Source organism: Sprattus sprattus (assembly GCF_963457725.1).
Source record: "Sprattus sprattus genome assembly, chromosome: 1".
Lineage (NCBI taxonomy): Eukaryota > Metazoa > Chordata > Actinopteri > Clupeiformes > Clupeidae > Sprattus > Sprattus sprattus.
In genome coordinates, this window is record NC_137920.1 from 77,025,211 (window position 1) to 77,046,042 (window position 20,832).

At 43.9% G+C, this 20,832-nt stretch overlaps 2 protein-coding genes across 2 annotated transcripts in view; one reads left to right on the forward strand and one right to left on the reverse strand.

Annotated features, from left to right (window-relative positions):
• Positions 1–14,755, reverse strand: part of LOC308373405 (F-BAR and double SH3 domains protein 2) — a 40,961-nt gene extending 26,206 nt beyond the window's left edge. Inside the window, exons 1-7 of the mRNA XM_080848896.1 lie at positions 14,582–14,755; positions 13,101–13,198; positions 11,339–11,384; positions 5,725–5,798; positions 4,451–4,595; positions 1,588–1,721; positions 163–217 (exon numbers count right to left, since the gene is read on the reverse strand). Of these exons, the coding sequence (XP_080705022.1) occupies positions 163–217; positions 1,588–1,721; positions 4,451–4,595; positions 5,725–5,798; positions 11,339–11,384; positions 13,101–13,198; positions 14,582–14,602 (573 nt within the window). The 5' untranslated portion in view covers positions 14,603–14,755. The remainder of the gene's footprint in view (positions 1–162; positions 218–1,587; positions 1,722–4,450; positions 4,596–5,724; positions 5,799–11,338; positions 11,385–13,100; positions 13,199–14,581) is intronic.
• A 1,938-nt stretch (positions 14,756–16,693) lies between these two features.
• plekhb1 (pleckstrin homology domain containing B1) lies at positions 16,694–20,504 on the forward strand (the record flags this gene model as incomplete). Its single annotated transcript, XM_080849145.1, has 6 exons — positions 16,694–16,730; positions 17,806–17,958; positions 18,769–18,871; positions 19,572–19,611; positions 19,799–19,886; positions 20,368–20,504. 6 exons carry the CDS (start codon positions 16,694–16,696, stop codon positions 20,502–20,504), a joined length of 558 nt encoding a protein of 185 aa, XP_080705271.1.
• Between the last annotated feature and the right edge of the window lie 328 nt (positions 20,505–20,832).

The following is a 20,832-nucleotide window of genomic DNA, read 5'->3' on the forward strand; positions in this document are numbered from 1 at the left end:
AACTATTGGTAGAATGAAAACCGCACTCTCAAGCTTTTCTCTTTTAACAATAAGACCAGTTTATTTTAGTACAGACGCGTTTCGGCCTTACGCCATCGTCAGTGTGTTTTAAACTAGATCTGGACTGATCAGTGATTCATCAATAGACAATGAAGAACTCACCTTCACACTGGCCCGCTTTAAACTAGATCTGGACTGGAAAAGGCTGAGCTTGGACCTTTAGGGGAGAACAGAAAGATGGGAGGAGAGAGAGAGAGAGAGAGGTAGACAGAGAGCGGAAGAAAGACAGACAGAAACAGAGAGACAGAGAGAGATGAGGAGTGTTTATAACATGACCCAACATGTTCAACATGCCTGACGGTTTTAAGTCTAGAAGTCCACTGAAGAAAGTCTAGAAGCACAGGAATGTCCGCCTGACAAGATGACATCACTTGAAACGAGAGCCAAGAGCATGAGCGTGGAGCAATGCTCTCTGGGAACTGAACTCAGGCTTTCACTGGGGTTGTTTTCACTGCTCTGCCTTCGCTAGCAGACCCTGCATGACATAGCACTTCAAACACAGCCCCCCCAATAGAACCCTCCCCACCTCATGCATTTCTCCGTCAAGGCCCCCCCCCCCCCCCCCCCCCCCCTGCCCCTCCCTTGCCCTGTCTGAGAAGCCCCCTCTTGGACTGATGGTGTGACTTCCTCGGAGTCTGACAGACAGATCAATCACCCCAGTGACCCAAAAAAGCAATGCCCCCCCCCCCCCCCGCCTACTTCCTCCCTCCCCTCCCTCTCTTCCCGCTGCCTGGCCCTCTGAAGTGGCAGTTCTAGAGGAGGTGTGAGAGGAGGGTCTGGGGCCAGTGACACTGGTCTCTCAAATTCTGCATCCGGGCTGTAAAAGCCACCCTGTGCAGTAGCATAATATTTTCGTCTGCGGGGAGATACATTAACATGGCGGAAGGAGGCCAAACACTGGCCCTCTCTCCATCATTCCAATTAGCCTGGTGATGACACAGGCCTGGGATAGCCGCTACTGAGGTCATGTCAGTGGAGCAGACACCGAGCTGTGAAGTGAGTAAACATCACTCCCTGATGAGGCATGCTAGCAGCAGATGCTAGCACCTATGGGATTTAGCCTCTTTGCTAGCAGCAGATGCTAGCACCTATGGGAGTTAGCCTATTTTGCTAGCAGCAGATGCTAGCACCTATGGGATTTAGCCCATTTGCTAGCAGCATATGCTGGCCCCTATTGGATTTAGCCCATTTGCTAGCAGCATATGCTAGCACCTATGGGATTTAGCCTATTTTGCTAGCAGCAGATGCTAGCACCTATGGGATTTAGCCTCTTTGCTAGCAGCATATGCTAGCACCTATGGGATTTAGCCTATTTTGCTAGCAGCAGATGCTAGCACCTATGGGATTTAGCCTCTTTGCTAGCATGTCCATCACCCTGTGCTTCACACACATTAAGCATTAAGCATGGGAGCCATATCAGTGGGAAAACGTTGTTGTCACAAGGACCTTTCCAACAATTAACCGTTGGTCCTTTCCTTTTCACAGAGGAAATATACAAGGTATTTTTTTACGAGAAAGAGGACCTACCTGGCCTCAATGTCCGCCTTCTCCCTCACGGCCTGGGCCATCTGCTCCGTCTCCTGGTACTTCTTCCTGGTCTTGGTCACGTCCTTCACCGTGTCCTGCAGCTCTGTCTGGATGCGCGTCAGCTGCTCAACACACTGGGTACACACACACACACACACACACACACACACCATTTCTAATTATGAAGCTTTTAGACGATTTTGCTAAGGCCATACTAAGGACTCAGAGAGCAGGTCTCAAGTTCAAATATTAACAGTCTATTCGTCTGATTTGAGCTGTGACAGAATACAAAAGGATGCCTTCAGTGTGTATTTTCTGGGATTTTCAGGGGTTAAGTTATCATCAGATACCGAGAGCTTTGTTGCCTTTAATGAACAAACACTTAACAACCACAGTATATATGACATAAGCAACACAACCAGTACATCAATATCACATGTGCCCACTGGAGAGCCTTCAGTGTCTATTGTAGATGACCCTGTTTATCCAGTTTGAAATCTTATATTATGTATGTCAAATGTGGTACAAAGGCATTCAGCCTACAAACGTAGACTCATAGACTTTAAGCTCACTTTGAGAGGGTCTCTCTTTTCTTAATCACGTGAATTTGGCTGTGTCATAGTGTATTTTGGCAAACTTTTCATATTATGGTGGAAGTATCTCATATTTTATAAGTTTCTGTACACAAAATGCAACCCTTATAAAATAAAATCAAGGTGACTTTCTCAGTCAGGGTCATGCCACTGGACTGGGTCTCAAAACCCATTGACAGCAGACTATTATTCCCCTGGACTTGGGTGCTGGCTGTTTTGTGTTTGATGGCAGACATGTGTGTCTTAACATCATAGAGTCCACTATGGGCAATGCTAAATGTGGACCGACATATAGTGCAAAAGGCATGACTGGTAGACACAGGACTTCAACTAATAGAAGTGTATTCCTTGGTATCTGGGAGAAAGTTTGATTCCTAGGAAATGGCTTCTTTTTTTTCAGCCATAATTTTAGATTGTAACGTTGCATGCTATATTCGATCACGTATAAAAAATGAGAAAGTGTTCGTCCACAAAAGATTGAGCTAAATGAAAAGACTCAGTAAGGCAAATTGAGCGAAGTAAGAAAGGAGCTCGATTATACGGAATACCTAGCCTGACGATGTCATACTCATGATTCTAGTCAGAATATGAGTCTGATACCGGACCTTTGGGCTGTGATTATGGGGCGTGTTTCAACGAACCAGGAAAGAAAATGCCTATTCGCTGAATTGGATACCTAGAACCAATCAGAGCAACGTAGTAGCCTATTACCATCTGATAGATTAAACTTTTACCTGATCCCTAGGAAGGACGGCAAAAACATATTTTCAATGACAAATGCCTTAATCGCGTTTCTCTGTTCCTCTTTCAAAATGAATGCGCTGTCAATGTCTGTTGAGATATGCCTGCTCACGTTAATTAATTAGCATTAAGGCTACAAGCTACAGTTTATTTCGATGGGTTTTTTGTGTACACGTTAGCAATGATATAACAATAATGGTCTAGAGAACTTTAGTTAAGACAAACAATACTCTGTAACATTCGTGTTGCACATGCACAACTAACCGAGTCAATGTAGACATTAAAAAGTCGTGTAGATAGCTTAATTCACATAAAATATTCCCCACTAAGCACCCGAGACGCGGCCATCTTGGTCGGAGTTCGAATCTACCGGTTAATTCAACTCAAGCGTTGGTATCTGTCCATCAACGTATAAAGCCCGCCCTGCCAATTTGATTGGTTTGATCCTACCGATGAAACTCTCTCCCAATTAACCCAGAGCCAGACCAAATCTCCCTGACAAAAATGTTTGTGGGCGGGGTTTGGGCTGGTATCCAGGCTACGGAATACCGTCAAGTGGAAAGTACTGCTAGACAACGCCCAGAAGAGCAGTGACAGCAGCGGTGCTCGTGTCAGTTTGTTGCCACGGGGATGACAACAAATGCGATCTGTTCCAACTTCAGTCTTTTGCCTGAGTCTTTTCATTTAGCTCACTCTTTTGACAGAAATATACCTTGATTCGACGGAAATTCTGCGTTGACCATTCGTATTTGTGTTTGAAAAATATATCGCTCGAGTCAAGAAAGTTTTATTCTTGATCAGTAGTTTAATATCCTTTGATTGGGGTACCATATTAAGCAGTAGTTGATTAAAAACAATCACAGAAACGTACCCAAATATGTTGGTGGTGGCCATTTGTAAACTAAAAGCAGATGCGACAAGTTAACTTTATCCATCAACGTCAAAAGTAAATACTCTTCCCGTGTCGCTGCAGCTATAATATCGACCAATCAGCTCAAGCGTATATCACGTCGGTCAAAACAAGAATGGCGCCCTCCGCGTTCGTAAGCAGGAAGCCAAATCATGACACATTTTTGCTTATTTCTGGACTTACTGCAAATATTCTATTCATTAAATAATATTGCAAGTTGACCCTAAATTCGTATGAATGAGTCATTATATTCGTATCGCCGTATTTCCACCACATTTTCGTATTAATACGGATCAATTCGTACGAGTTGGCATCACTGTTAGATGCTAAGAATTGTATTTTGTTAAACTAAAGACTTTTATTTTGTATATGTGTGACCTGTGACCTGGATGTTTTAAGATGAAAGGGTTGCCCGCTGGAAAGTAACTGGAAGTTAGTTCATCATTGAAAGTTCAAGGTTAATACTCTACTAAAAGAGATGTCAAACTCTTACGGTGTTATAAGTAACGTGTGTCATACAGTTTAATAAAAAGCAAAGGTTTTTTTATAACATCAGTCATCGAGCCATCATTTGGTAGAGATAGCAACATCTACGTATATCTGGTCTGGTCCTCCTCACCCTCTTGAGCTGCTGGTCCTTGTGCAGCCTGAAGGTCTTGATTGGCTCGCAGATGTGGCTCCTGTAGTTCTCACAGTCGCTGATGCGGCTCTGGGTCACCTGGACCGTGCCCTCCAGGTAGGCCCGCCATACCGTGCAGATATGCCTGGGACACACGCGCAGAACAGGAGCCATTATCTACTACTACACTGACTATTAATGCACACTGTAATATAGGGCCAGATCTACCCTGTACCTGTAAACACCCCATTCCCTGGGTACATGTTCTCCCTATGTGTATTTGTTTTTGTTTTTATTGTGATTCATGTATGTGTGTTTGTGAGTTAAGTGTATAAGCTACTGGATGACCTTAATTTCCCTCGGGATTAATAAAGTATCTATCTATCTATCTATCTATCTATCTATCTATCTATCTATCTATCTACGACTAGCATTCAAATATGCCTGGGATACATGCGGAGAACAGTAGCCCTTATCTACTGCTACTAGCATTCAAAGAGGCCGTCTGTTGAAGACTCCAGAGAGCGTTATGGCTTTTGAAAATAATTAATGGGAAAGCTTCAACACTGCTAAAGCATTGAAACAAAGAGAGAGTGCAGATTGAAAGACAAGCCCTGTCTGTCATTAAACAATATGTGTAGAACTACATAGCCATTGGGAAATCATCATCATCAATCATCGATCATCATCACAAACACAGCTCCTGCCATTTTAAGCCAGTCAGGTGGCCAGTGGGGTGATCCACTAAAGCAATGTGCCAGTTTTTAACCATGGTATTATTCAAATGAATGTACTGCGTGAAACAGAAGAGGCATTATCATTATGTCTTTCAATCCTGAAAGGGAATTCTGACAGGTCCGCGTTGCCATGATCGTAACCAAGGAAGAGGAAATTCAATCTAATGCTGTGTCTGCCATTAAGGGAACAATACGACAAAGTCTGCTACAAGGTCTTTGGGGATTCAGGACTGAAACGGTTGTATTCAGTTTCAAGCGCAACTATCCGCCCTTCTTGCATTCCATGAAAGCATCACTCATAAGTGTTAACTTGTATATTCCCTCATTGTGTTTTACCTTTTGACCCTGGGAACGCATCTACGCATGCGCTGTGTTTTGAATGTTTTCAGTTGTTGACCGGGCGCAATGAAAATGGTAGCTACGGAGTTATCCTGTTCTGAACGTGAATAAAGTCACTAAAGTTATATGAACGTGGTGTTCATTTGGTTTAACAATAAGCACTTCATAAAACCTCCAGAATGAGTGTTGATCTCTTACCTGTGCTCAATGTTCTCTGTCTGGTCAGCAGGCCAATCCCTCTTCAGATACTGGGAGGCAAGCTTATGTAGAGCCTGCAATGAAAAGGCCAGAGGTCAACCTTTAGCGAGGCCAGAACAGACATCTGGGCAGAGTGAGTTCCATGGGGTCTCATCAGGATGCACTTCTACCACAATGCCCTTACACAACGTGTGCAGCTATGTTTGTGGTGGTGTGGTGGAAACCTTGGTGCCACCCAGGGGGTAAGTGTGAGTGTGTGTGTGAACTGTCTCTGTCCACACTCCCAGCTGGGTCCTAAGAGCTAAAACAGAATGACTGTGTGTGAGGATGACAGGGAGGAAGAACCGTGACGCTGAGTGTAATGAACACTGAGGTCAAAATCAGCATCATCACCTGGGAAACACACCCTGGCGTTACGGGTATATTATATACATGAGGGGCGTCAAAACATTTTTAGGATCTGATTCATCAGACAAAACTCTTATTAACACTCTCTAACCAACATCAACCCGTACAAAACAGTTCATCAAAAGTCTGATTTGACCCTGTTCTGCGTATCTGTAAATAAATCAAACACTAGTTATGTCCTGTTTACTACTGAGTAACGCACATCAACCCTAGGAGCTGAAGAAAAATCATGACAGCTCAACGGACACATATTTGCTTTATATTTACTCACTCTGCAGCTGCAGCCGCTAAACAGACGGCATGTATAACCTAGATACGCCTTTATGATGCAGCAGAAGAAGACGTTCATAGACTGGCGTTCATTTATGACTGCGCCTGAAACCGCCCGGGGGGGGGGGGGGGGGGGGGGGGGGGACACCATGACGGGGCATTCCTGCCCTGAATACAGAGAGCCCAGCCCGGGCTCCGACACACTCCCAGGGCCAACCATCGCACGCCGCCAAAGCAACACGCGAACAAACCGTCATTGTCCAAGCCCGCGGCGCTGGCATCGTTGGCATGGCTGCAGACGCGGCTCCCTTGGCACAGCGGGCACTGGCAGGGGGGGAGAGGGGGGGGCTCGGTCTTTTCAGAGGGTCTTTCAGAGGGGTTGAACACATGGAGGGGTGCAGGTGCAGATCACTGGGGGACACGTCCCCACGAGAGACAGTGGCGTTTCTTTTCCACAGAAGGGGGATGCACTGAGTGACCTGCTGTGTCGCCCCCGACACCTGGGCAAGAAGCGAGGGTGGCAGGCAGAGTCGATGCCAGGTCACATGATGCCAGCTTAGCCAATGAGAGAGCCGAGTCCCTGTTTGTGGGGATGCACTAGCCTGTCCCCTTGTGCTGGCGGCCACAAGGCTCTCCAAAGCAGATAGCTGCTCAGTGCCTCAATAACAGTTCAGTCCCTTATCTCAAAGCCAACCCACTCTAAACAAATCCCTTCTCTGCTTATTAATGACTACTTAGCTGCGACTACATCTGTCATTAACTACAAACTAATTATGAATTAGGCCCGTTCCTAAACAAAGATAAAGCTACTCACAGATCCTGCTTTCTGTAGGTGGGTGTGAAAGGGGAAGGACATAGGAAGTGTAATGAATGTGACTAACGGACATGAGGGGACTCCTGCAGGAAGCACTACATCCATGATCCAAGCTATTCACACATCAGCACTCTGACGAGGAAACTCTTGACAGGATGTAGTTTGTCATTTTCACCTGGGGACAATGATACAGAGGCATTTTGCAGCATAACGTGCTTTGGGGTCATTTTGAGAGCTGTTGTTGAACCATTGCACATAGCGAACAAGCCTTTCTGTTATTCTTTTCAGTGTAGAAGAAGTAACAGGGGAACCCAGTAGAATAGAATAGAATAGAATAGAAAAGCCTTTATTGTCATTTTATTTTCATACAACTAAATTTGTATGCTGCACAATAAAGAAAATGTGTTTTGTAGAACACACTTTATCAATGCCATTATATGATCTACTGTTGCACAATAAAGTATAGCCTATGTGTTTCTAGAACACACTTTATCAATGCCATTATATGATCTACTGTAGCACAAGCTCTGTGCGGCTGCAGAGCAGTAAAACAACTTCCTGTTTCTTCTGAACAGCCTGTTCAAAGAGCATTGTGTAAGGGATAAGTGATGACATCACCGTCATTAAGTCATTATGTCATTCTGTCAATGTTATAAATGACCTTTACAGGAGTCCCTCACAGAGGAAACCACATGGACAGGGCTACTACTCTCTCTCGCTCTCTCTTTTCTTCTTAATTTCTCTCTATCTGTCTCTCTTTCCCTCCCTTACTTCTATCTATCTCTAGGGCTACTGCTACTTTTGAGCATGTGGCTAAGTTTGATTAGCAGGGGACATGGCTGTGCTAGGAGACATCAGTCACCAAAACACACGCAGATATGGGTCATGGGGAACTAGAAATGACATCATCTTCCTGTGCCCATGAGGTCAGATTTAACACAGTGACAAGTCATCACAACTGTGACCAACTGAGGAAAAACACTACCATAGCACTTGTCTGTCTATTTCTAATACCCCCCACCTTCATGTTATGTTACATTATGTTTTGTAAAGCTCCTGATGCCAAAGACACAAATTATTCAGTGGGCAATCTTGAATTCTTAACAACAGACACCAGAATAATACATGGGAATTATCAACAGGACAATGCTTAATCTACAGAGAACACATTCTAATTACTGATTTCAATCTGAACAGAAACAGAAAGCAGAGACATAAAACAGGTTAGCTGCAATCCAGAGAGGCCGATAGAAGTTCACAAATGGTAAAAGAACCATTTAAGTAGGAGCATGTTTGCAACAAATAAAAAACCACAGTGCAAATCCTTAGGATCTCAGATTAACCACAGTGCATTGTTTTAGTAGGTTCTAGTGTCTCCAGCAGATGTTCCTCTGAACTAGAAAGGTGTCAGATATGGGTTTCGAAAAGGAGCGTTCTTTCATGTCAAAGGTCACTCTTTTCATGTCATCACAGTGTAAAGACACTGGAGAACATAATAATAATAATAATAATAACAATAATAATAATAGTACATCACATTTATAGAACTGTACATCCAGACATGACGATTGGGAGGGACCCATCGCCTGCTTCTAATCTGAACGTTTGGATCGCGGCAAATTAAAACCTCATGGTGTGTAAAACTGCTAATCACAGGATTGCTTCACTGTAAACGCTGCAGTGGTCTAATGTCAGCCAATAGGACTCCAAACATCACACAACAACATTAGGCTCTGGTAACTCTTGGCGGTGTGTTCTAACACTGACAGATACAACTGCAGATTCTCAGACGTAAGGTTCTGCAAAGAGATAGAGCAGTCGCCACTCTCACACACACACACACGCCAAGGCACCGCAGATAAAGACCCTCATAGACTACTACATCAGGGCCGCTGAGATAAACCACCTGCACCCTGACCACAACGTCAAGCAGCCAGGCCCACCGGTGAATCTGTCACAGCACACACTCGACCAGGCCGTCACAACACACACTCGACCAGGCCGTCACAACACACACTCGACCAGGCCGTCACAGCTCACACTCGACCAGGCCCACTGGTGAGGCCGTCACAACACACACTCGACCAGGCCGTCACAACACACACTGGACTGCTGAGGTGGCGCTCTGTCCCATAAGGCACCGAAGAGACAACCACCTGATTACAAACTGAAGCCAGCTCCCCGAGGCTACCACACTCTTCCTCTCTAACATCCTTCACACACACTCTGAACCACCAAAACACCAGAGAGAGACCTACACACACACTCTGAATCAGCACCACACCAGTCTGAGTCCTTCACACACACTCTGAACCACCACAACACCAGCGAGAGACCTACACACACTCTGAATCAGCACAAAGCAAGCCTGAGTCCTTCACACACTCTGAATCACCACAACACCAGCGAGAGACCTACACACACACTCTGAACCACCACAACACCAGCCTGAGTCCTTCACACACACTCTGAACCACCACAACACCAGCGAGAGACCTACACACACACTCTGAACCACCACAACACCAGCCTGAGTCCTTCACACACTATGAATCAGCACAAAGCAAGCCTGAGTCCTTCACACACTCTGAACCACCACAACACCAGCCTGAGTCCTTCACACACACTCTGAATCAGCACCACACCAGCCTGAGTCCTTCACACACACTCTGAATCACCACAACACCAGCGAGAGACCTACACACACACTCTGAACCACCACAACACCAGCCTGAGTCCTTCACACACACTCTGAACCACCACAACACCAGCGAGAGACCTACACACACACTCTGAACCACCACAACACCAGCCTGAGTCCTTCACACACTCTGAATCAGCACAAAGCAAGCCTGAGTCCTTCACACACTCTGAACCACCACAACACCAGCCTGAGTCCTTCACACACACTCTGAATCAGCACCACACCAGCCTGAGTCCTTCACACACACTCTGAACCACCACAACACCAGCGAGAGACCTACACACACTCTGAATCAGCACAAAGCAAGCCTGAGTCCTTCACACACTCTGAATCAGCACAACACCAGCGAGAGACCTACACACACACTCTGAATCACCACAACACCAGCGAGAGACCTACACACACACTCTGAACCACCACAACACCAGCCTGAGTCCTTCACACACACTCTGAACCACCACAACACCAGCGAGAGACCTACACACACACTCTGAACCACCACAACACCAGCCTGAGTCCTTCACACACTCTGAATCAGCACAAAGCAAGCCTGAGTCCTTCACACACTCTGAATCAGCACAAAGCAAGCCTGAGTCCTTCACACACACTCTGAATCACCACAACACCAGCGAGAGACCTACACACACACTCTGAATCACCACAACACCAGCGAGAGACCTACACACACACTCTGAATCACCACAACACCAGCTGAGTCCTTCACACACACTCTGAATCAGCACAACACCAGTGTGGATGGCTAGACTGTGAAACCACACAAGGCTAAGTCTAGCACAGTGCCGGAAGGAGATGCATTATCTCATGACATCATGCTTCAGCCAAAGGGGCCGAGACCAGAGAAGCCATGTGGAGGCCAGAGTCAATATTTGGCTGGCATTTCCCTAAGACAAAATAAAACAGCGACATCGGCGTGGTATTTGCAAGCATGTTTCTCCTCTCAAATTCTCAAGACAGACTTGAATAATCCCAATGATGTGGTGTCCTAACTTTGCAATGGCAACACCCCCCCCCCCACACACACACACAGTCTGATTTGCCATGGCAACCTCCGTCCTAGTTAAGGGTCTTCCTTTTCAGTCTTCCCCATCAACTGGTCAAAGAACCAAACCCTAAAAGGCATTTGATAGTATATATATATATATATATATATATATATATATATATATATATATATGTATGTATCTATGTATGTATACACATACCACAATACCATATGCCATAGACGTTTGAAAGCATTGTATATTCCGCCACAATGCGATATGCCATATACTGTACATTTAGAGGCATTGTTACTTTATCACTACTTGAAAAATGGGAGACAGTACAGGCATTAGTTGCTAAACAAGCTAATTAAAATCAACGCAATCAATCAATATGATCAATAAATATGTACACACCTGAGCGTAGTCCTTCTCTAAAACAGCCTTTTTCTGACTGTAAGACCTGTAAACAACAAAGACACCAAGAGTGAAGTCAGTTTACTATTTAAACCAAGCAGCTTAAAGGCACCCAGTGCAACACCGAGGCTTTAAAATAAACATTCAATGTATAGTCTTTTTTACGCGTAGTACGTTTCAATAACTCCATACCATTACATATCGACATTCAAGGAGCAAAGATGAGCCGTCGTTGTGTGGTGAGAACTGACAGATTTTCTATCAGTATGGAGTTATTGAAACTTACTACGTGTATAAAAGACTAGAAATTGAATGTTTATTTTTCGAGTCTCAAGCCTATAAAGTTGCACTGGGTGCCTTTAATAATGCCCCTTTTATTACAGCAGCTGAAGCTCTTGATGATGCACCTTTTATAACAGACAAACTGAGGCTTCTGTTGTATAGCTTTTCTTAAACATAGTTTCTACATTTGAACCACTAACAATTTGAATGTATCAATCAGTTGAACTTTTAATTAAAAAAAACAGATGCTCATCAGCTGTTGCATAGGAGATGAATTCTGTCCGGGTGAAATACGGCTGATTGGCTATTTAACTTTCCATTCTTTGGATTGGCTCGTGTAAGACGTGGGTCCACTGTATTAATCATGAGGCTAGATATCCCTTCTAACATATTGCAAACATATAACAAACGGTAGACCCTGACCATATTTCATAAGTAATGAACTAGTAATTACACTATAGGTTAATTACAAGCTCCTAGTTTGACAAGTCACTAATCAAACTAGTCCTTATAAACTATTCACCTAATAGGTTAGTTACACGCTACTATGCTGAGAGAGCTCTGTGCTTAATTTGACAAGTAACTGGTTGTTCAGGGTTCTCGTTCTGTTTTTTCCACCCTAAACCCCCCCCAACCCCCTGATGTAACACCCACCCACCCCCCCTTTCCCCGAGGTGGGCCAACCCACACTTTGGGAACCGCAGCGCTGGCGGAACCAATATGTGAAGTGGAGGGGTTTACAATATATAATGGCAGCCGGCAGCTCTGTCAATAATCTCAAAATATACACTATTACTATAGCAACTATAGATCTGGTAACTGGGTGGAGAAATGGCCACTTAACTATGTGACTGCGATGCAAAGGCAAACAACTATTAATAACAGCCACAGCAACGCCAGGGCAAAGTACAGCGTTGAATATGGAGGACGCTTTCAGTGACTGGAACTGACATCTGTGATGAGAGCAGACACCGACTGCATGTCTACACCTACCTACAGATAAACTTTTGGGATGCTATCAGCATGAGAGACTAAAACTCACGCACTCACAAGGCACTATCCCAGAGACAGAAAGACACGTGTAGGCTACATACATTCATGTACATTTAGATCATTTATAGAATATGCCCATATCATACTATCCCAGAGAAGAAAGAAAGACACGTGTATTTAGATCATTTATAGAATATGCCCATATCATACTACTCTTACACAAGTAATACGTACTTCTAAAGTCAGTGCATGTTACAAACCCTGACCTCATATAAAACAATGCATTTGTACTTTATGTATGTCAGTTATGTATTAAGTTAAGTGCATAGTGCCTTAGTGCACCTAATACAAAATGTGGCCTATATTTATCCAAGGTGACTTCTGTAACAACGCATGAAAGGTTTTTGATTTACTACCCCCCTGCAGAGAACAGTTTGAAAAGCTGCCATGGAGCAGACTCATCCACTATCCATGCTGCCTTATTTACCTCAGGTCTTCAAGTAAGTCACAGTCGGTCTGATGTTTGATATGGAGCCGGCCCATCTGCTCTGCGTGAGTGTGCTTCAGTTCCTGGGTGACTTTCACCTACGGGGTGGGGGGCGGGGAGGACAAGCACCAATGATATGTTTATGTTTAGGTACTTGAATGTATAGAATGTATATCTATTCATATAGCAGAGACTTCTATCCACAGAGACACCTAGCACAGTACAGAGGAAGTACACTTTATTGCTCCGTTTGACACTATCTCACACCCACACACACATACACACACACACACACACACACACACACACACACACACACACACACACACACACACACACACACACACACACACACACACACACACACACAAGAGAAATAGTATCCTTCCTCCTTGGCTGATCATAAAGCTACCTGTGTAATGGCCTACTACATGCCTGCCAAGTGCCACCTCAGAGGTTAGGTTGCAAGGGCTGGCCAAAAATGTCAAACAAAAAGCACGATATTTAGATGGTGAACTGCAATACTTTCAAGGAATTTTACAAAGAAGGCGTAAAAACAGGCAAATATCTACACCAGTTGTCCAGACGATTCATAGAGGTCTTTGACTGTTTCTGAGTTTTCTGAAATAGTTTGAATCAAGGACTGTTTACATGTATATACAGTCGATGGTTTGCATGAATGTAAAATCTCCTTTTCGGTTACTCTACTGTGAAAAGAAGATGCTGCTGAATTGGTAGTATCCTGTTTCGTTGAAAGCCTCTCTTCCTAAAGTAGGCCATATCTGTTCTCCTCTAATTACTGAACTTCTACGACCAACAAGACAGACAGATCAAAATGTGGCGTGTTCTGTCTGCTGTGCCCAATAGCCTACTAGACGAAAAACACGTGAAAAACATATTTCTATGAGATGTCTAGTTAATACTTAGAAGCTTTAGATACAGTATCATGCACTTATCTGTTGACTTTTCTGAAGTTTATAATGCGTTTGTGGCTTGTTACAGTGTAATAAAGTAATTATCATCGGTTTTTTAAAGACGAGCAGAGGGAAGTTACTTCAGGTAAACTAAGTGCTTAACTTAAAATGTCAAACACATTTTTTGCAGATTAAAAGCATCTGCCAAAGCTGTATGGGCCCATCGTTATTCAGCAAAAAATTTGAATTCCAAAAATAACCTTTAACATGTAAGTTTAACAGCTATAACATTCCCCCAGTACTGCTCAGCCTGTGGCTGCCAACCAACTGTTGCAAATTACAAGCTACTATCGAACAATGCCCAGGAAGATTTTATGATCAATTCTTAAATTCAATCCTTATCGGTAAAGTTGTATGTTTGTAGAAAATGGTATTTGCACGTTAACAAAAACACAAATACCAACGTTGCCGAATGTGTTACAAAGATAGTCGACGCAATCGAACGGTTTCCAACATTGTTGTAGTAGATGCATCCAAGTGATTACAACGGAAAGTGGGAAAACTCACCTTTCTCGGCGGAGGCTGCATTATGAAACTTTTGCTTATCGCTGTATTCCCTTAAAACAAAAAAAAACCCTACAGATCCTTTGCAGAGCTGGATAGATTCCCAAGTTTAGTCTCACAAAAGGGGACACACGTTTGGGGGAACACAGATCAGGCGGCCATGTCGATCAGTGCTCAGACGCCTTCGTTTAGGCACTGCTGAGAACTGCAGCCTGAGGGGAACATAATAGCAAACTTTGCAATGGAAATTGAGCGGGGTTTCCGGTAGAGGGGTCCGTGGTGGACATATGATCTAGGGATTTTGTGACGCATCGAGTGGTAGAACACTGCCCTCTGGTGGTCATTGGACAGACATACATTTACTTTTCAGTTCTAACGTGGGAACTGATATTGTTAATAATGTATTCATTGATATACTACCCACTGACCATGCAGAACGCCTCGTTAAATATATTCTCGAAATGCTACAATACCTGAAGGCTTGGTCTAGGGCTCTAGGCTAGACAAACAGTCAAGTAATATTTCAAGAATGTTGTAATATAAATCAATAATAATATAATATATGTTGTAATATAAATCAACAGTTGTCAGCATCTGTAGTTTCATGTTGGTACTAAAAAAGGTTCAAAAACACCAAGGTAATTTGTTCAATTTCCAGCAAGCACATGTAGATAAAATATATACATGAACTGTACGTTGCTTTTTAAAAGGAATAAATAAATGTGAAAGAGGGACGCAATACAGACAACAAAGAGAAGGCAATAACTACCGTTTTCACAGAATAATTTCTTTGCACTACTCTCTTCAAAGTCAGATGTGCATAGTTGTGACACACATGTTATGTCTATGCACTTTTTAGTCAGGTTTTCATATTTGACTCAGAGAAGGAGGTGGAATAACATTAAATGAATCATCCAGTAAAATAATGCAAAAGTACATTTGGACACAGAGTTGTGAAACAAATTAAAATATCTTGATCACAAATGGCCTAAAATACCACGTGGAGCACGAAGTAAAGACTCATTGTTGCCTTGGCTATCAGAAGAACGTCAGACCTCCTGAGAAGCCACAGCAGGTCCAGAGACTGTTGAGTCCTGGACTGTTCGACATGGCCATTTTGGATTGAATATAATAATAACAAATAAATAACAATTCATTTCATTTTTAACGCATTTTCATTCCAATCTCTAGAGCAATAATCAGTCTATACAGGGTAGGCAATATGTACACTCTAGAAGTGTCTAACCTTCACCTGCACAGGTGTAATAGTGCAATAGACATTCGGACAAGGCAGGGCGGCCAACAGATGGTTATCAAACAGTTCAGCAGAACTCTGGAGAAAGCCAGAAGAATGTGATCTTTCCTCTTTTAGGTCCTTGATCCTAACAGAATGTGTGTCATCCTAAAATAACTTTTGTGACTAACTATATCACGCATGTGAGTCGACTAAACTTCTACCGGCTAAAAAAAGCACCCTCCCCACGAGTGACCCACTGAAAGTGATACAACAGTTGCCCCTGAAGCTAAATTTACCCAGAGATTAAGATGTTTTTTTTAATGTGTGTGTTTGTGTGTGTGTGTGTGTGTGTGTGTGTGTGTGTGTGTGTGTGTGTGCGGGTCTATATCCACCTGTTTCTATTAATGGAATAAAAAGGATGATGACCCTGCCATGTACACGAATAACAGTGAACAACTTGTTTATTCGAAAAAAGGACAGTAGGGGAAAGTAGTGGGAAAGTAAGAAATGAACCGGACAGGCAGAACATTCCAGACTGTGACATCATAACAGAGTGTGTGTGTGTATGTGAGGGTAGTCCACTAATCCGGGATTATCTGTCAGGTTACATCCCACAGCCCTCCCTCTCCCTCTCTCTATAAAGGGATTACAGAGAGCATCATCTGACCTCGCAGTGATTGACAGACACTCAGCCACCCACTCAGCACTGTGGAACTTTCTCTAGTCCCTCCCACCTCAGGTAAGGAATATTAAGGCCACTGTTGCCCCTCAGTCGTCACGGAAACATTCCTCTTGCACCGTACACTGTACACCAGGGATATCCTGAGGAGATATTTAACGGAGTTTCATCATCACACTATCTGAATTGAACCAGAACCATGGCTCTGATGAAGTCTGGATGGCTTTGGAGGAAGAGTGAGTTATTATTATCCTGACATTTCTTAGAATAGTATTGGGAGTGTGACCTAGAGATAATATTCATTTACGAATAAGGAATATGATATTTTTGTTGTTGTTGTTGTTGTTAATAACATCCATGGTACACATTAATAGGAAGGAACAGCAGGGCAACAGTTCAGCAAACTAGCAACAAGCTAATTAAAAAACTAATCCTCCATGTGGCCTGTTGAGTCTGGCTGGTCGTGTTCTTTTTATGTTCGGTGTAAATAAGACTGACGATGAGAAAAGAGTAAAGACGTGAATACAAATATGATTACGTACGATTGTATCTTCTGTGTGCTGTCAGATGATGACACAGATTTTGTACAGGACGACAATAAGAATTATTGTTTTTTCCACCTGCAGCTCATAGGAAGTGTAATTACAGAGTCTTAACATTACGCACGTGGAATCTGATTCCATATCTTACCAAAGATGTAGTGAAAATACTGATTCTACCGGTGGGAAGAGTGTCTGGGTTATGAAACTCTGGGTTATGAAACTCCCCTTATTACAGTCTGCGAATAATCAGCTTACCTGTCTGTTTGTCAGTGTGGCTGAAGTCTGAAGTGACTCACCGTACCTGAGCAACACAAACTAGGTTTATATCCATCACTGTGTCTTACAACAGACAGAGAACAGTGTTTGAGGGAGGATGTTTGGGAGACATGAATGTGATATAAACCGTATTGGGAAATGCTCATTAGCCTTGACAATCAACCTTAATAATTAGCTCTGCTTTCAATAAAACCATTTAACAGGTTTCACTTTGAGAATACTCAGGGCATTGACCTCCTAATTACAGAATTACAGGACAATCCTTCTGCTTGTTTTAAGTTCACACACGCTCTTACTAAATCTAAATCTAAATCTAAATCTAAATCTAAATCTAAATCTAAATACTCAATCGGTCCTGGAGGCCAAGTTAGAGGCAGAAGCCCTAGGCAACAGCCACCAGACGTGACGAAGTTCAGCTCTGTTGTTTTATTCCTGCTGTGAATGCTGGCGTCTCGTCTCGTCTCCCCCCCCCCCCCCCCCCCCCCTCCCTCAGGCTCCATGCTGAAGCGCTGGAAACACAACTGGTGTGACCTGTGGATCGACGGGAGTCTCGTCTTCTACAAGTCAGACAGCCGGAGGGAGTACGAGACAAGAGTGGGTCTGAAGAACTCCTGCATCAATGTCAAGTCTGGGCTGGAGTGTGCAGGTGAGTGGCCCCTCGTCTGACAGCCCCCTGTGGCCCTCAGGTGAGGCCCTTCATAAACGTCCGCCTTTGGAGCAAATCTGGCCCTGATTCACGACTGACCTGCTGAATCTATGTAGGGCAATTCAGTTTGATTCCTTTCTGTAGCACCATTGGTAATTGCCATTGTCCCAAGCACAAAGGCAAGGGTGGCAAGGGTGGCAAGGGTGGCAAGGGTGGCGAGGGTGGCAAGGGAAAACCCCTTTCATAAGGAAGAGGCCTTGAGGAGAACTCAGCTCAAAAATGGGGGGGCACATCTGTGTTCTATCCCTCCCCCGGATAGAGAGATAGAGAGATAGAAAGATAGAGAAATAGAGAGATAGAAAGATAGAGAGATAGAGAGATAGAGAGATAGAAAGATAGAGAGATAGAGAGATAGAGAGATAGAAAGATAGAGAGATAGAGAGATAGAAAGAGGTAAGGAGAGAGATAGAGAGATAGAGAGATAGAAAGAGGTAAGGAGAGAGATAGAGAGAGCGATACAAAGAGATAGAGATAAAACGAGGTAGAGATAGAGAGAGACAGAGAGAGGGAGAGAGAGAGAGAGAGAGAGAGATAGACAGACTGAAATAGAGAGAGAGAGAGACAGACTGAAAGAGAGAGAGAAAGAGAGATAGAAAGGCTCTGTTCCACATCTGGAGACAATCTACTCCAGGGTCATGTGACGTCTGGGAAAGGATCATCCAGGGTCTCTTCTCTACTCATTCACGCACTCGTTCACTAAGGTCACTTAAGGTCAGTAGAGACGCCTAACCTAGACACTCCTGTACACAGGTGTGATCCAACCAGACAACCAGCCCAGGGAGAACCTCCTGGTGGTGACCATGAGAGACGGCTCGGACATCATCCTGTGTGCCAGCAGCGAAGACGAGGCACTGTAAGTCTAACGAACTCTACTCTCCACACTCCTCACACTAATGACCTCAAAACTCTACTCTCCACACTCCTCACACTAATGACCTCAAAACTCTTATTATCTTATGTTCAGTACTTATTGTTAAAGGTACAATATGCAACAATTATGCTTCAGGATTAGGGTTAGGATAAGCAGTTTAACCTTAAAATAACAGCTTACAATGACATTTTATATGGAAGTCCTTACACAGTCAAACATCTAGCAAGTGCAACACAAGACTAAGCAAGACGGCAAATAAGCTACTTACTAGATCGGTAACTAGTTTGTCATAATGTCAAAGTCAGCACATTTCAAGAGATTTCGTTAGTTTTAGCTGCTAGCATACCTTTAGCGAATAGCTATTAATCCTTATTGCACCTTTAAGTTATGTTATGTTACATCATGTTGGAGTACTTACAGTATATGTTTTTTATGTTTATATGTTATGTTATGTTATGTCTTGTTAGGTTATGGTAGTGTGGTATGGTGTCCTGTCCTAAGCATTTCAGTGCCCAGTCTGACTCTGTTGTTCTGTGTATCTGACAATAAAAGACTTGACTTGACTTGAAAACTCTACTGTCCACACGCCTCACACAGGAACATGACTGTGGGGGGGAAAAAGCTTTCGCTAAATATTGACATGAAAATGGTTGTGATTGTTATTATGTCAATGTCATTGCAGGGCATGGAAACTCACCATCATGGAGGCCAAGAGAAACCCAGTAAGTGCAGACTGCATATTTGTTATTCAAAGCATTTATGTCTGTCACACCATGTAAGAAAATGTCTAATCAGTATATAGTTGTAAAACTGATCGGTTCAATTCTGGATTTTGATTTCCTCTACTGTGTATGCTCTCCAAAAACTTTCAACACCAGGTGTGTAACATGGTTTTGGTTGTTTCTTTAGGTATTCATGTATGATCCGAATGATAATACATACGAGACAGTTGGAGTGGACGCCCACAACAATGTCTGTGTGACAACTGGCAATGGAGGTAAATACAGCTTGGCACAAACGGCTCACTCATGTGCCTATTCTCTCTCTCTTTCTCTCTGTCTCTCTTTCTCTCTGTCTCTCTTTCTCTCTCTTTCTCTCTCTCTCACTCATGTGCCTATTCTCTCTCTCTCTCACTCATGTGCCTATTCTCTCTCTATTTCTCTCTGTCTCTTTTTCTCTCTTTCTCTCTCTCACTCATGTGCCTATTCTTTCTCTCTTTCTCTCTTTCTCTCTCACTCATGTGCCTATTCTCTCTCTCTCTCGCTCTCTTTCTCTCACGCATGTGCCTATTCTCTCTCTCTCTTTCTCTCACTCGTGTGGCTATTTTCTCTCTCTCTGCTATGGTTCACGTTGTAGTTAGTGTTTACAGGAGTTTACATCATAACATCTCATGTGATTTAAGTAAAATAAAAATGTCCAGAAGTGCTACATAACAATGTTAAAGTGACGCATAACATCCCCCCCCTCTCCCCGCACAGCTGCCCACCACGTATGGATCCATCACGAACCATACAACGACGGCCTAGGAGAGCAGATGGCAATGGGGCTGCTAGCAGGCATGGTTGTGGGCGCTTCCATGCGCTCGTTGATGTGGATGCCGTTCATGTTCTGCTAGCGGAGACCGCACACCGCTCTCAGTATTACCAGGACACCCCTTCAGGCTCCACCTACACCCCTTCAGGCTCCACCTACACCCCTTTAGGCTCCACCTACACTCATTCAGGCTCCGCCCACATCCCTTTCAGGCTCCGCCTACACCCCTTCAGGCTCCACCTACACCCCTTCAGGCCCCACCTACACTCCTTCAGGCTCCGCCTACACTCCTTCAGGCTCCACCTACATCCCTTCAGGCTCCGCCTACACCCCGTTCAGGCTCCGCCTACACCCCTTTCAGGCTCCGCCTACACCCCTTCAGGCTCCGCCTACTCCTTCAGGCCCCACCT